The 15,451-nt window shown below is 40.1% G+C and overlaps 1 protein-coding gene across 1 annotated transcript; it reads right to left on the bottom strand.

Moving 5' to 3' along the window:
• Positions 1 to 693: 693 nt before the first annotated feature.
• On the bottom strand, positions 694 to 13,775 carry rab39bb (RAB39B, member RAS oncogene family b). Its single transcript, XM_069671846.1, has 4 exons — positions 13,395 to 13,775; positions 10,001 to 10,273; positions 3,976 to 4,156; positions 694 to 2,853 (listed from the first exon to the last, which is right to left on the bottom strand). Exons 2-4 carry the CDS (start codon positions 10,213 to 10,215, stop codon positions 2,608 to 2,610), a joined length of 642 nt encoding a protein of 213 aa, XP_069527947.1. The 5' UTR covers positions 10,216 to 10,273; positions 13,395 to 13,775; the 3' UTR covers positions 694 to 2,607.
• Positions 13,776 to 15,451: the final 1,676 nt, after the last annotated feature.

Here is a 15,451-nt window from a genome sequence, read left to right as displayed (position 1 = left end):
ATGATAAATTGAAATAGTGTTGAAATAATGCGTAAACACATTTTTATTTATAAAGAGCTATAGAAAACCTTTTTTCCCTCTGGGATAAAACAGACAGCGTTTTATATTCCGGTGCGACTTATATTCTGGATTTTACGGTTATTGCTTTAAGTATCACACGCAAAAGATCTCCTCCAGTACACTTTGATATTTCCCAAAAAAATAGCCTACTGTATCCTGTAACACTATCAAACTGAATGCTAACGTTAGCTGCCCCTGTTTGCTTATGCTTAGCTAAAATTAACTGGCTGCTTGCAGTGATGTCATAATTAACAGACGAGTGGTATCATTCCTTTCAGCTAACTCAGAAGAAGCTAAATACGCATATTTCTTTAAGACAATATTTCAGAGCGGAATCAAGATATTACAAAGTGCAGATATATCCAACGCTGTGTTGTAGGGCAGAGCAGGTCTACCTTCTGGCTGACATCTGGTGAAAGAGTCTTGTCAGCCCATAAGGTGGAGCTGCGCACACACAGGAGACTAGCATCCACCCCCGCCCACGCAGACCTCAACACTTCCTGAACCGTCTACTCTGACGTCCGCTAGGGAACATTTAAACTATGATGATACAGCAAGCAAAGAAAGGACAACAGACGGCCTTGTGAGGGACAAAATAACCCTCAATGTCGAATTTCAAAAACACGAGGGCATCAGGCTTTCTTGTCTTTATTTTTAGAAGGGTCTTTACAGGTCAGTCTTTTCTGTCCGGCAACATTTGACTCATTAAGAATAATTCAGTGTGTATAGGTATTGAAATGGACTGTCATTTGAATGATCTTTCAATCAAGTCCCAAAACATTTATCTCATCTTTGTCCAGCGTTTGTTAAGAAAGGAGTCTGTGGCATTGACAGGAAATATTTCTCATTCACACACTAACACATTTCTTATATGACACCGCAGTGTGAAATGTCACCTCTTCCCCTCGGATACATTCATGTTAAAATAAGGTAACACAAGCAGAATTCTTTGGAGACACGTCAACGGAAGGCATACAGTGTGAGAAAATGAAGCGCTTACAGATTCCTCACAGATCTACAGCAGGGTGAAGGGCATACAACAAATTAATTTAAAGCATCATTAAGGTAGGATTTATTACAGGACTTTTGTATTAGACAGTATTTGTTGAGCTAGGTGTACCTAATAACCTAAAACGTGAGGGTATGCACTACAATACCTGACTAGATTGAATCCCAAACCAACTTCAATGGCATTAAGTTTCTAAGTGTAAGTGAGGTCTTTGAACGGCCTAAAAAACCCCAAATATCTACGCCCCTTACACCAATCTGTAGCATTGGAGTGTATCAAAATGCAAAAAAAGTTATAACACACATATATATTAAAGGCATGTAAACCACTTGCTCAGAACAAAAATCAACCTTGCAGTTTCCTGGGCCTGTATCTCTGTTGGCTCAATTTAATGCCTGCCAATTGGACTATCTATGCATGACTATATTGTCCTTAGGCGTGCATTGTGGGTAGTGTGGTTTCTTTTTTGGAGTCCATGGTCTGGTCCGTCTCTGTTTGCTTTGCTTTCAAGAAATAAATAATCTCCAGCTTGTTTAGCACCTTTCAAAAGTCCCAAACGGAGCTCCACAGTTGGGGTGGGTTGGGCTGTTAAGGTGCTTTCTGTCTCCAACATTCCATTAGGTCCACCTTAACAGGTCCTCGTCAGTTAAGCTGTACACGTTGTCTCTTCCTGCTGAGTTCATTAAGAACTGAATGGGTGATGATGTTTTGTTATAGTGCGGTATTTAGCAGAAGGATAGTGGATATAACCACCTGGCCAATGTCATTGAGCTCACTGGAGGCCTAAATTGCTCCACAAACGAGATATTGAGGTCTCTTGCAAGAAAACCGCAGCTCCTTAAGGAAAATCATTCTTCCCTCGTTATATTTAGGACCTCCAGGACTCCTCCATTGGACTCTGGTGGTGGAATGTGGAGCAAAATGTCAGCAGGTTGAATCTTAAGGTGCTTACTAAACTGTATTTGAATGATATGTGCAAGGAGGATGTCGGAAACAAACGTAAAAGTGATCGTTTCATATGTGATCATGTAATTGCATATTGGAGGAGAGGACGAGATGAAGTAGTGGCAGGAGAGGTGAATGAAGAGAAGGCGGGAGAAAGAAAGATTAAACAAGTCAAGAGTGTCATTGTATGTTCACGAAGAACCAAAATGGATCCTCTTTCTAAGGCCTTTCTAAGACTTTCAGGGAGGGATATTCCGGCAACAAGCCCAAACCAAAACTAAAGGAATTAATCATGGGAGCACTCGCAAGTAAATTAGTATCTGTGATCCTTCCTCTCCGGGAAATCAAAGGTATTCAGAAATGGGAACAACCCTTCAGTTATCCACCCACGTTCAAGGTGTTCTCCGCTTTATTCCAGCCGTTTCATTGGAATTCCTCAAACAGCCCCTCCTGTTTCAAGTCTGAAAAAGAACAACAGAGGGTTGCCGACAGTTTCAGTCAGAGGGCTAACTCCCCAGTCCGCCAGCCCTTCCCCTCAGAATCCTTCGTGGATCCCTCACCCTTTCGCCTTCAGTCCCAAAACTCTTTCCAGATCAACATAGACAGCGGCGGTCACTCTTGGTCACTTCCTCCGAAGAGTGAACCACGTTTGGGACAAACCCGCTCTTCACGCCCTCCCAGCCCTCCTGGATTGTGATATCACCAGACCGCACCAGGGCGAAGATGTCTCTGGTCAGCTCAGTGAAGGCATGCTCCACATTGATGGCGTCACGGGCCGACGTCTCAACATAGCGCATCCCATACGCCCCTGCCAGCTTCTCTGCTTCCTGGCGAGTCACCTAAAAGATCAAATGAGATGACAAGAACTTCAACATACAGGACAGTGCAGATCTAGTAGAGGAAGTGCCCTGCCAACTGCCCATTGCCCTAACAAGGGCGTTTCAGACCTATACTTTGTCTGCTCTAGTCCAAATCATTTGTTGAACTAGCATTTGTTTGGTTTCTCCCCACAGAGAGATAAAGATTCAAGCAAACAAAAATACTTTGAATACTAAGACTCTTGAGGTTTGGCGCATTTGTTTGTGTGTATGGGGCGGGAGGGAGAAAGTAGAAGATCTACAAGAATCTATCTGTGCACGTGCCAACAAGGTACTTTGATGCTAGTCCAGGTAAGACTTCATTTATTCTAAGACTTGCTGCTATTGACTTCATCCAACTGTATGTATGTGGGTATGCCGTGTAGTTGGGTAAGAGGGATGAATTAGGGGCTTCAGGATTAGTTTCTGACCACACCAAGACCACTTCCCTTTCAATGGCCAGTCTTTGGCATTTTGTTCGTGTCTATCTGCAAATGAATAACAGAACAAACTTAAGCTTGTAGTTCCTGGGCAATAAGAAAGTATGGAATCTGGAGCAGAGACTTTTTTGGGCTTGATAGTAAACCAGATTGCATTTCACTCAATGACTTCTTTGCCACTTGATCTAGCCAATGACAAAATGGGTTGTTTGGATCTACTACTGTCCTTCAAAAACTGAGTGCAGTAATGCATTGGATGTGGCTTGTAAAGTGGCATACTAGTTCATCATTATGTGATGATAGTGAACTGCTCAAGGTAATTATTAAGCCAAGGCCGCAAACCTTAATCCTGCCTCTAAAACGCTCTATATTTTGAGTGTAAATGAGTTGTGCAGAGCATTTTGCAGTGTCATCCTGTGTCTGAATTTCAGTAGAGATATTTTTGCTTTCTGCCTGCCAGCTGCGTCAAGAGAATTGAACAAACAATGACTACTTGTCTCTGATCCAATAGTGTTCTGATCTAAATGTGAACAAGTTTATTTTTAATACTGCAGTCTTCGCTAAATTGTATATTACATAACACTTAAAAAACTACAATCCCTTGACTCAACAAAGCCGTATGAATATTGTAGTGTTCACATCTCTATTCATGTTTATACTGTACCTGGCGCTGTGCCTCCAGGTCACACTTGTGGCCAACCAATAGGAAGACTATGCTGTGCGGCTGGACGTGGCTGCGAGCCTCCTCCAGCCAATCGTGGACGTTCTGAAAGGAGCGGCGGTTGGTGATGTCAAACAGGAGGAGCCCGCCTACAGAGTTGCGGTAGTAAGCCCTGGTGATGGACCTGGAGGGGTTGCAAAACGGGAAGAAAGATAAGGAACGGAGCCAGATGCAAACCATTTGCCAAGTCCAACAAACATAGAAGAATTTTTCAAGAAAGTTTCAAGGCGAAGTGACCAGTCCCATGCCCTGATGTCTAATGGAAGCCAGGACAGGAAGCTACTCACACCTGACACTTATTCCTGTGTACCAGCTTCTTTTGCTCCATAGTTTCCACCCTCCTTTTCTCTCTTCACAATTCACCGCTGATTCTGGCGCCAATCCCCAGCAGAATTTAACGCTGTACCTCCTACCCTGAGCCTGAACAGCTTCACCTGGCTGTCCAAAGCTCTAGAAGAGACTGAGTCTGCTAACAGTACAAACGACTGCATGGCTACCTGAAATAAGGAGAGTTTGCAGCGTTTTGACTTAGGCATTCTCCATAAAATCCGATCCTGTTTCACCAATTGACAAAATATAGTTTTGTTTTTGTCTTCTGTTTCTGGCCCCACAAATGACTCCTCTTCAAGGGTCTGCAAACAGCATTGTCTTTGTTTTCGAATTAAACTATATTAATCTCTCAAGAAAAAATGCTTTAATGATGAGAATGTATATAGCAAATGTAAAGCTATTTCAGCTAACGAGTTTGAAATGGGTTTGGCAGAGTGCTCCAAATCCAATAAAAAACGTAGCATTAGCCTAGCCACATTTAAGAGCATCCTGGAGTAGCTCCCCACGGAGGAGAATACTTACTTGATGTATAGTTACTGGGGATTTTCTTAGCTAACGTTTCTTAAGTATTGTGTTCCACTGAGTAAGGTGAAAACAGCAAACTTGGTGGCTGGGAATGTTACAACTTACAGCAGATCATTGCACAGATTTCTCACACTTCCTCTTTATGGTCTCTGACGGATTATTATCTCTGTTCAGGTTTATAGAAGTCAGGAGATAAAAAGGCAAGATAGAACCAGGGGGAAGCTTATCAGGAGGTGCGAACGATGTGATGGAGGAGCTGAGAGATGTTTTGATAGCCGACTTTGAAGAATTAATCCTTAAATTACAGTCTGGATCATTTGCTAGTGCTCATTTGCTTTTTAATCAGTTAGTGTGTACAGTTTTTACTGAATTCATTTCATATTTAATGTATTTTTGGCGTCTTTTTATCAACATCTTGAATAATTTAAACTAAATATCAAATAGAATACATAAGCACTGCCAACACGCCAACTATCTATCAGGACTAACTCTACAAACGGTGGTAACTTTGACACGAAAACATCAATATCACCCTTTAAAACTTAACATCAGTGGAGCTCTAGAGGAAACTAGAATTGTGCTGTTTTTATTTTCCAAAACTTCCACTGCAGCCCGACTGGGAGGAGAGGAGCTGCTAGATTCTGACAAGATGTGACAACCTGCATTCGCACATACACACACCAACCCCCTTGTGATGCGTCTATCATCCCACCATATCCTCACAGAAAAACGTCAGCATAAATATAATGAGAGGGAAAATTACAGAGACGGAAACTGAGACGAGTCATGAAAGAGGAAGGGAAGGGAGGATTAGTCCGCAGAGAGGGGGATACAGTAAGAAAGGAGGAGGCGGTGGTGGAAAAATCAGAACCAGGGAGTGATTCGTTTGATTTGACACACACACGAACACACGTATGTGTGTTTATATGGAAGGAAGGACTACACAGGGACTGAGAGGAGATCTGTGTCAGGAGAAGAGAACACATACTGAGGATGTGGTGGATTTAAATCAGTTGTAGGAGCTAATAAAGACTTAAGATTGACACATAATCCCAAAATATGCAAAACAGTCTGATCTTAAATAGTTCCCCAAAATGGATACAGTACATGAGTCAAAATGGCTACCGGAGCAGTCGTTCCCAAAACTTTACATGACAATATTATATCTAAAAATATTCTGGGGCCCACTCCGATCCACACCTGAGACTAAAATTAAGTATATTGAGGAAAAGATTCACGTGAAGGTAGGCCAATGGCAAAGCAATTAACGTTTAGCTAGATATAAAGACAACTAAAAGCTTATTGGTGGACATCTGATTTAACAACTCTCCTAAAAAAGACATATAGTACCACTCTACCTCCATAACTCATATCCTGCAGTTTAAGAAAGAAATGATCCGATTTTCTCTTCAAAATGGCCGCTTGATGTTTAAAGAAGGATCTGATTTGTCCTTCAGCCTCAGAGAGACGTGTCTCTGTATCCATAGAGACACTGAGGGTGCTGACAGGTGAGATTACTCGCTTCTGTCAAGATGAGCGGAGCTGAGAGTGTGTGTAGGAGAGTGTGCAAACATGTGTGATAGATGCATCTATGGGCCTGAGATGATAGGGGAATTTTAGCATTTCAGAGGTTAAACTTTGAAGTGAAACAGTTGGGAGTCCTGTTGTCCACAAGAGCAGCAACAAACGTTATCAAGTTAATTTACTTTAACACATTATTGCTACTTTGTGTTCCTACTCCAATTCATTTAAGAGAAAGATCATTTACATTTCGCTTACAAGAAGTGTATCTGACATCTTGAGTTACTTCAAGTTTGTTTTTTTGCACACAAAGAGTTATAAAATATGATTTTTTGTTAGGAATTAAACTGCTATGCTATTATTGAAATAGTTTATTAAAAGACTGACAGAAAATTGAACAGTGTACTATCATTTGGACAAAACAAACATATTGTATGTGTGAGTTATTACTAATGTCACGCAACTGTGGCCACATTTTTCGCTATTTTCAAACTTCAAAAGATGAATGGACAAAATGATCAACACATTCATCTATGATAAAAAAGAATCCTTAGTTTCATTCCTTTTAAAGTCGAGCTGAAACGGCATTTCGAGAGTATCTCGCTTCCGTATCGTGACGTATCTCCGAGTGAAACAGGACGTGCAGGCGGGACATATCATTAGAGGGATTTGATTTGATCGTTGAGAAGTGGGCGTAGACAGACGTTCTCCACAGCGCAGTAGCTAGCTAACTGACCGAGCGTTCTTGGTGCTCTGCGGCTAAATGTTGCAGATTGATTGGTTGAAATTGGTTGGTCCTAGCTAACGTAGGTACACGTGATATTTTGTTATACAGGAAGAAAAAATTATAAGAATACGAAGAAATGGATTTTCTGTATTTCTTTTTGCCTATATTGTCAAATAGATGCACAATATTACCGGGGATGATCTAAAAGGATTAAAATGACATTTTTCATTTCACCTCGACTTTAAAAAAAATTGTATTCAAAGTGAGCTTCACTTTAACAAACAACAACAGTAAGTCCTGCTCAGACTGAAACACTTCCTTCTCCACAGCTCAAAGGTGCTTTGCAAGACTGATGTACGATCACACACTGTTTCATTACAACCACTGTTTCAATATGTTAGCTTGAGGCTTGCAAACAGGTTGATGAAAATGATCATTATTTAGCAACATTTTACACAACAGATAAGGGAAACGAGGCTGCAGAGAGGTGATATCTTGGGAACATTGTGTTTACATGCTTTATCTTTGACAGATAATAATCACTTTTATAGGCCCTGCACACTCATGCTGCACACACAGGTGATTCCACTGCACCTGGACTCAGGACTGTGTGGGTGTGTACAGACTGAGGCAAATCAAATGCAATAATAAAAGTTATCACAACACACACTTTGCTTTACACATGTCAATCTCGTCGTACATTGTATAATGACAATAAAGGCTTTCTATTCTATTTCATGCCATTTACTTCATAGCGAATTGTGCAGAGGCAGGTGTCATAGCATAATAAATGTCAGGTTATGTGAGGAAGGAGAAAGTCCACACAGGTAGGAGGTCGGGCTGGACTGATGGGGAAACAAACACGGGACGGTGGAAACCAAAACTCAACGTTTACTGTCACACTAAAATAATTTGACCTACATAACTGACCTGACTCATGTCGTTATTTTAACCCAATCTATGATCATTTCCCCATCCTCATTTCTTTAAACTAAGCAAGAACTAAGACAGTTTCACACCGTCAACGACACGTTCAATACTCTACTACAAATATGAAGGTCACATGACACTCATCTTCCTGCACATCCAGATTTTATAATTGCAACAGTATTTAATGACATAGGAAGCTTGAAGTATGTTGACATGACACGCAAACTGTCCTGTAAAGTGGCGTGCGCCCTCTTATGTCTCATTTCAGTTTGCACAGTGACAAAACTGGGTGAAAATGGACAAAATTACAAAAAAAAATTGAATCGCGTTCAAAAAGTTTCCGTAAAAACCAATATACGACAAAATGCAACAGAAGCAGGCTTAACAGGCTATGAATGAATCATGACGTACCTTAAAATAACCTCTCAGTTTCTCCTAACACCTCATTTATACTTTTTTTAAAATGTGAAACAAATCCATGTTTAAAAAACAACGTTTGCCCCCCAAAAACCGGTTTATTTCCTCGTCCTCGGGCAGAATCTGAGTTTCAGCTCTGAAGAACCAGTCGCCTGTTTACTTATTGAAACAAACCCTGCGGCCGTTTACTGAGCTCGTATCACCTTAAACCTCATTTTAATAACTGCACTGTTTTTTGTGCTGCAAACAAATTAGTCGCGGGAAGTCACTAAAGTTTTAGGAGCTGCAGTCAGCCTTTGAGTTCTCAGTATATCCTAACATTAAACACTAATCATCCTAATTAATAAATAAGAACATTTAGACTGAATTAGGGGAATAGTAACGATCCATGTTTGATATATTTGTTCCTTTAAAGAAAACAGCCTCTTAAATGATACATTACAAGTCTTTATATTTCCGTCTCGTGTTCTGATTCTTTATTTATGTCACTGACAAAAATGGACGTCCCTTTCCACCCTCCAACAAGAGGTCAAAGGTCGGCAGGTCAGTCCAACATTTCTCAGTTCTGTTAAAGAAACTCTTCCCTGATTTAATACGAGTAAACATTTGTCCCTGCATGTCTCTTTCAGTTTCCAAATTAATCTGACGGTTAAATTATAAACCATAAGTTCCTCATTATTAACAGCTTTATGGACATTTGTTGCTCGTGAGTGGATCCTGCACTGCATTTCCCAGAAATCACCAGTCAGTAAAGCAGTAACTCATGAGTACTCTGACCTGTTAAGTTAAATTTTCTGCTGATTCAGATTTCCTTGTTATGCTTGCCAGCTTCCCACGTCCTCATATTACGACTTTGTATTCAGTAAAAGACAACAGCTCTCCAAAAGATTGTTCTTAGTCGTATTAAAAAAAGTCAGTGGTTGGAAAAGTTGCAAAGTAGCTCTTAAAAAGTTAGAATATTATAAACACTTAGACTTAAACCTTTAAATTCAGAAGCAATCTGTAATTTAATTTAATGTAACGCCGCGTGTGCGCTTTTGACTGCAGATTTTCTGTAGGTTCATTAAAGCTTATTTTATATTTTATTCCAATACTATAATAATTTGGCTTTTTTTTAATAATTAAACATTCAAAACAAATTAGAATCTAATTAAATATGATTTTAATAGTTTTCTATTTGCTCAACAAGTTTAAACGTTAAATGCTCTTCACACATTAATGCATTATAAACTGCTCCGTCTGTGTTATGAATACTTTTATTTTAGTAAGATCATTTTTTACTTGACACCTTACCATTAACATAATACTGCAAAAAAACAACTATAAAATACCGTAATTATCGCTCAGAGTAGCACTAGAGGCACACTGTGGCCACTATTCATATTATAGTAATATAATGATGTAGCACTCTCAGATATCACCGTATTTTTAACTTAACTTACACTGCAGTCTTATAAACGATGTAAATTATATAAAAACACACTCGCACACATCAAACACACACCCAGCTGTTCCCACCTGAAGCGCTCCTGACCCGCCGTGTCCCAGATCTGCAGCTTGATCCGCTTCCCGGGCTCGATCTCCACCAGCCGCGAGAAGAAGTCCACGCCGACGGTGGGGTCCGACACCTGGGCGAAGCGGCCCTCCGTGAACCGCCGGATCAGACACGACTTGCCCACCGTGGAGTCCCCGATGACGATCAGCCGGAACTGATAGAGCCAGATCGCCTCCATGACTTGGCTGTGCCTGTCTGTCGCTCTCACAGCTGGGGCTGTCTGTCGGTCGGTCTGTCTGTTTCGGTTGCGCGTGCGCGTGAGAGAGAAACAGAGCAATTGAGGGACATTAGATCGTTTCTACGTCTTTATTATGTTCCGCATATTTAGCAACTATAGGGTGAACTTTTATTTTGAAATCTTTTACTCCATTGATACTTATTCTAGGCTACTTTTACTACATTTCTCATGATTTACTGTAGACTTCTACCGTAAATCAAAGGAAGAAAACAGGAAACATGTCGCCTAATGTTCTTGTTACATCGTGTTTGATTTATAAAAGCTCCTATGACTTTTTTATGCAATGTAACGACGCCTGACTAAGGACAGATTTTACCATGCAGTATTGTGAGGGAACTTCCTGTGATCAACATGACTTTTCATCTATGATCATGTTAGTGTTATATCTTAAATTGATTCCTAACTATTGAAGAAATGTGTCTCATGTGTGCACCGTTGTATTACTTTGTTCATGTTGTAAGTTAATGATAAATAAGACCGCTCAGTGTAAGGACGTTTAGTCTAGAAGATTAGGGCTGATAGGCATGTGACATTCTCAGGAGGATGAAAGAAGAACAATGTGTGATATAGTAAGTTGATTATTTAATGAACTCAAATGACATCCTGAGTGTAATAATGTGCATCCTGTTGTTTCGTCAAACGCTATCAGAAGGGGAAGAAACTGTTACTCTACAGTCATTAAAGGACGGCTCTTGCTTGCAAGCAATAAAGGTCGACCACGTTACTGAAATATTGTGCTGGGTGATATCTTGTTACCCTCTCTCACCAATCCTAGACAAAGATTGATTTTCAGTTGCCACGACAGTATCATACGATTGCTGACGAGGCAAAGTAAAAAAACGCATCAAAACCAGAAAAAAAGAAAAAGAAAAATGCTGCATATCAAGTCATTACAGGGGAAGTGCTCCAGGCCTGTAGGGGGAGCTAAGTGGAAATGCTGTATTGTTTACAGGAGCCTCTGTAACATGGCTTTAACTTAGAGTTATTTATGGATTCACTATTCTATAATATTTTCAATAAACACGTCTACCATACTTCTATTATTCCCAAAATACACATTATTAACTTTGGGCCTTAATAACACCCTTACAGCCTTTAAATCTTAAAAAGTTTTTGTTGTTGTTTTTTTACCTGCCCTGGCATCACCAAGCATTAACACAAACATATAACACGAACCTATGAACACATAGATATTTGTGGCCATTGAATCAGTTTCTCTAACATGACCTTTATTTGGCTCTTTGCCCACACAGCCCCCTCGGCCCCCTCTTACACACAAACTGGGCTTCATTGTATTCAGTGCGTGATTTAATTAAAACCACGAGATATATGAGAAAATCCTCTTATGCTTTTCTCGTCACTTGATGGCTTTAATTGATGTTTTAATAAGCCAGCTTTCTGGATTTTTGGCTGGCGTCTAATGCCCTTTTTGATATGAGGCTCTGGTATTTCAATGTGTGACCCCGTTGGCCTGTTGATGAATTAGGATCAAGCAGCATTTTTCTGCTTTTGTTTTCTGTGACAAGGCTCTACAAAGATGTCTGAGTGACCCCGTTTAATAAATCTTTTGTATTTATGCCATACTAAAGTACAGTTTGGAAGTGCTTGTACTTTACTCGATAATTGTTTTTTTACTCCACAATTATCTGACAACTACTACTTGCATATTAATATTTGGATATGGATACAAATTTGATGAATCTCTATAGAAGTCATAGCTCATTCTACAGTCAAATATAGCATCTGTTATAATAGTATTGTTGTATAAGAATCTGAAATGTTGTATAATAATAAAACTTGTAGCTACTTTTACTGTTTGATGCTAAAACAAGTAGCTACTTTTACTGTTTGATGCTAATACTTCCAGCTACTTATAGTGTTTGATGCTAATACTTGTAGCTACTTTGACTGTTTGATGCTAAGATTTGTAGCTACTTAAAGTGTTTGATGCTAATATTTGTAGCTATTTTTTACTATTTGATGATAATATTTGTAGCTACTTAAAGTGTTTGATGCTAGGACTTGTAGCTACTTTGAGTGTTTGATGCTAATACTTGTAGCTACTTTTGGTGTTTGATGCTGGCACTTGTAGCTACTTTGACTGCTTGATGCTAATATTTGTAGCTACTTAAACTGCTGTTTAATGCTAATACTGATCTATTATTACTATTTGATGCTAATACATGTAACTCATTGATTGTTTGATGCTAATACTTGTAGCTACTTCTACTGTTTGATGATAATACATGTAGCTACTTTGTTTGATGCTATTATTTGTAGCTACTTTTAGTATTATGCTAATACTTGTGGCTACTTATACTGTATTTCAGTGCAGGACCTTTAATTATAATTATTACACTACTGATATTATGACTTATAGGAAAGACCACAGTACATCTTCCACCACTGAATTTAGTAGCCGACAACGTTTTCCCTGGCCAAGCTGTTAACTACATTGTCCCACCACAGCTGTCCCTGAACCGGCCACCAGGAACTGCAGGGGTTCACACACGCAGCCTCCCATCAGCCCCTGTGTGTGTCTGTGGAGTCAGGTTGCGTAGCTCGCTCGGTATGCAAACATTAGAGGCCGAATCCCCAGTGAATAGCCGCCTTATGGGCTCTCACACCGGATGCGTTTTAGGGCAATTTGGAGGTCCAGCACGACGCACAGCGTATCACGTATCCCACATTTAAATATCCATCTGTCTCCAGCCACATCTCAGACCTACAATAACTATATTTGCTATCTCCTTTTGATGCGTTTAACTGTTGTTTGTGGTGATTTAGTAAAGTGAGCATCCAGTTACAGTTTTTTATGACAATATGCTGAATATTTTAATCTCCTGTGGTACCAGGCTACTATTTCTGCCCAACATGAACACAAAACAACGGTTCCTGCTTTTTTGTTCTTAATTGAAGCTAATTACCACGTCTTAGAGGCTAATAATGATCACGATGGACGTCTTTCAGCAGAGATTGTTTTCACTGCAGGCTATTATTAGACCAGTGCACATCATGACTGTAAAATAGGCCTCACGCTTCCATATGAGAACCTCTTTAAGGCTTAGTGACATGCTAAGTAACACAAAAAGGCTGTTAAATCATAAATAAAGACCTACTTGGAGCAGGAGTGGGGCTCAGGCCAGATAAGATGCTTGTTTCCTTGCACCGTTCAGCACCAGGCTGGTGTGGGCTCCATGGCACCGACGAGTCTGTCTGGATCGATCCTCAGGACGCAGCAAAACAACCGAAACTCTGACAACGCCTCCGGGACTCGATGTTTGCCTTGAAAACAGAGGCTGCTGTGTACAGTGCAGGCCCTGGAGTTCAGGGCTGGTTTCCTTGTTAACGTCAGGCCCGATGGAGAGCGCAGAGGAAAAGCGCATCCAGAGCAGGTGCGATGTAAAAAAGCGGATCTTGCTCTTTCAACCGGAGCCACGAATAAACCACGAACGAGCCTCTTTTCTCGGTTTCGGCAGCGAGCGGCGGGGTGTTTATGAAGGCAGAAAGCGCGCTGTCAGAGGGGAATCCCGCGGTATCATTTCTGTGTTTGCTGTGTGTTTGTGGGCTTTCGCTGCTGATGAAATGGCAGCAGTAGCAGCAGCATCATATAGCCTGACTCATCCCGCATCAGTACCACTACCGTAAAGGACCGTGGAGAGGCGCAGCACGGGGAAAACGATCTTAAACACACACACACAGATCAGAAAATGACAGACGCATGATTCATTTGAGAAAGGATATAATAATTTATTGGATTTTTAAATATAAAATGATGAAGTTACAGGTATAAATTCCTGCAGTACGATTTTGAGGACATGGTGGCAGCAATTGACATGCGCATGGACGTTTTGGCGTCTTTAAGTGAGTGAATACAAACAAACAGTCGTGACAGGAGATGAAAAAGAAAGAAACACAGACGATGTAGTAGGAACACTTTTATTTGTATTTGTTTATCATGCTAAACCGTCTTAGTGCAACAGGAAGCTGCACACTCACTGCGCCAGTGTGCTGACCATGTGCGCAGGCAGAAGTGCGCAGACACGGAAGCTGAAAAGCTGCAATGTGGGAGGTGTAGTTCTGTGTTCTACATTTGCGATGAGCAGCTGCCCCTATAAAGATGAGATGACATTTTTCACATTTTCAAGATTTCAAGATTTGCATTTGAGGATCAGATTGTGCAACTGCCTTTACATTTCTCTGTTGGAGACGTGCGGATGCTTGTTTAGTGATTTTTTCTCCTTTTGTGATTTTTGTCTGTAGCTGTGTTTTTTTATTTATGCTGCTGATTCTCTAGGCCAGCAAATCGCATTTAAAAGGAAATGTTTAATGTCAGTCCGTTTAGTTAAAAAAAAATAAACTTGATGAGCATAGCTTAATATTTAATGTACGTGTATTGGCAGAAATCTCACACCCTGGCTATATTGTTGTGGTTTTTTTGATTGATTTTTTTTTATTTTGTACTGTTTTTTTTAACATAATCAGACACTTAATTGCAGGGACACAGAAAAAATAACACTGAAGAAACTAGAAACCCCAACCATGAGAACAACAGACATCAGATCCATCTGAGAAATCGGAATATGTGCATAACTTTGCTCATACTTTTTCACTTTTGCTTATTTTTTTGCCTAACCCAGGAGTGACCAGGCTTGCTGTAATACGTTACCAGATATTGTGCTGTTATAACACAACAGCTTTACTGAATGGGGCGAAATCAGTTTATTCACTTGTCTGAATGTAAATAAAGTCCAGTCCAGTGTACATCACAGAAACAAAACACACAAACTACAGTGAGCTAATCTTATCAATCTTCAAAACCCTTTTGCCTTTCTTGGATCAAACAACTGACAAAGAACATCCCACCTTTATACCTGAGCTGCAGTGGCACAGCGACACCCACAGTATATACAGAAAATTACAACTGAATGCTGGTATAAAAAACAACATACAGAATAAAATCAGACAAGATAGAACTTTATTCATCCTGAAGGAAATGCCATTGCCAGATTGCTCCAAAATTACCGTTCAAAATAACAGTGACACAAAAATAACATCTCAAATATAAACTATTAAGTGTTTATAAGTTTATAAGTAAGACAATAGAACAATACGTTTTTGCAAAAGTAAGCTGAGTAGAAAGTAGTGATGGCAATTACATTGACAATATTAGCAG

Source organism: Semicossyphus pulcher, unplaced genomic scaffold (assembly GCF_022749685.1).
Source record: "Semicossyphus pulcher isolate SPU_LCO1_2020_fin unplaced genomic scaffold, fSemPul1.0.p SCAF_21, whole genome shotgun sequence".
Lineage (NCBI taxonomy): Eukaryota > Metazoa > Chordata > Actinopteri > Labriformes > Labridae > Semicossyphus > Semicossyphus pulcher.
This window is presented reverse-complemented; position numbering and strand designations above follow the sequence as displayed.

Excerpts from the sequence above, each read along its gene's own strand:
- rab39bb (XM_069671846.1), bottom strand. The coding sequence starts at position 10,215 with ATGGAGGCGATCTGGCTCTATCAGTTCCGGCTGATCGTCATCGGGGAC. Across the intron at positions 4,157-10,000 it reads GCGGGTCAGGAGCGCTTCAG|GTCCATCACCAGGGCTTACT; the intron begins GTGGGAACAGCT and ends CAACCCCTCCAG. Across the intron at positions 2,854-3,975 it reads ACCTGGAGGCACAGCGCCAG|GTGACTCGCCAGGAAGCAGA; the intron begins GTACAGTATAAA and ends TTGATCTTTTAG.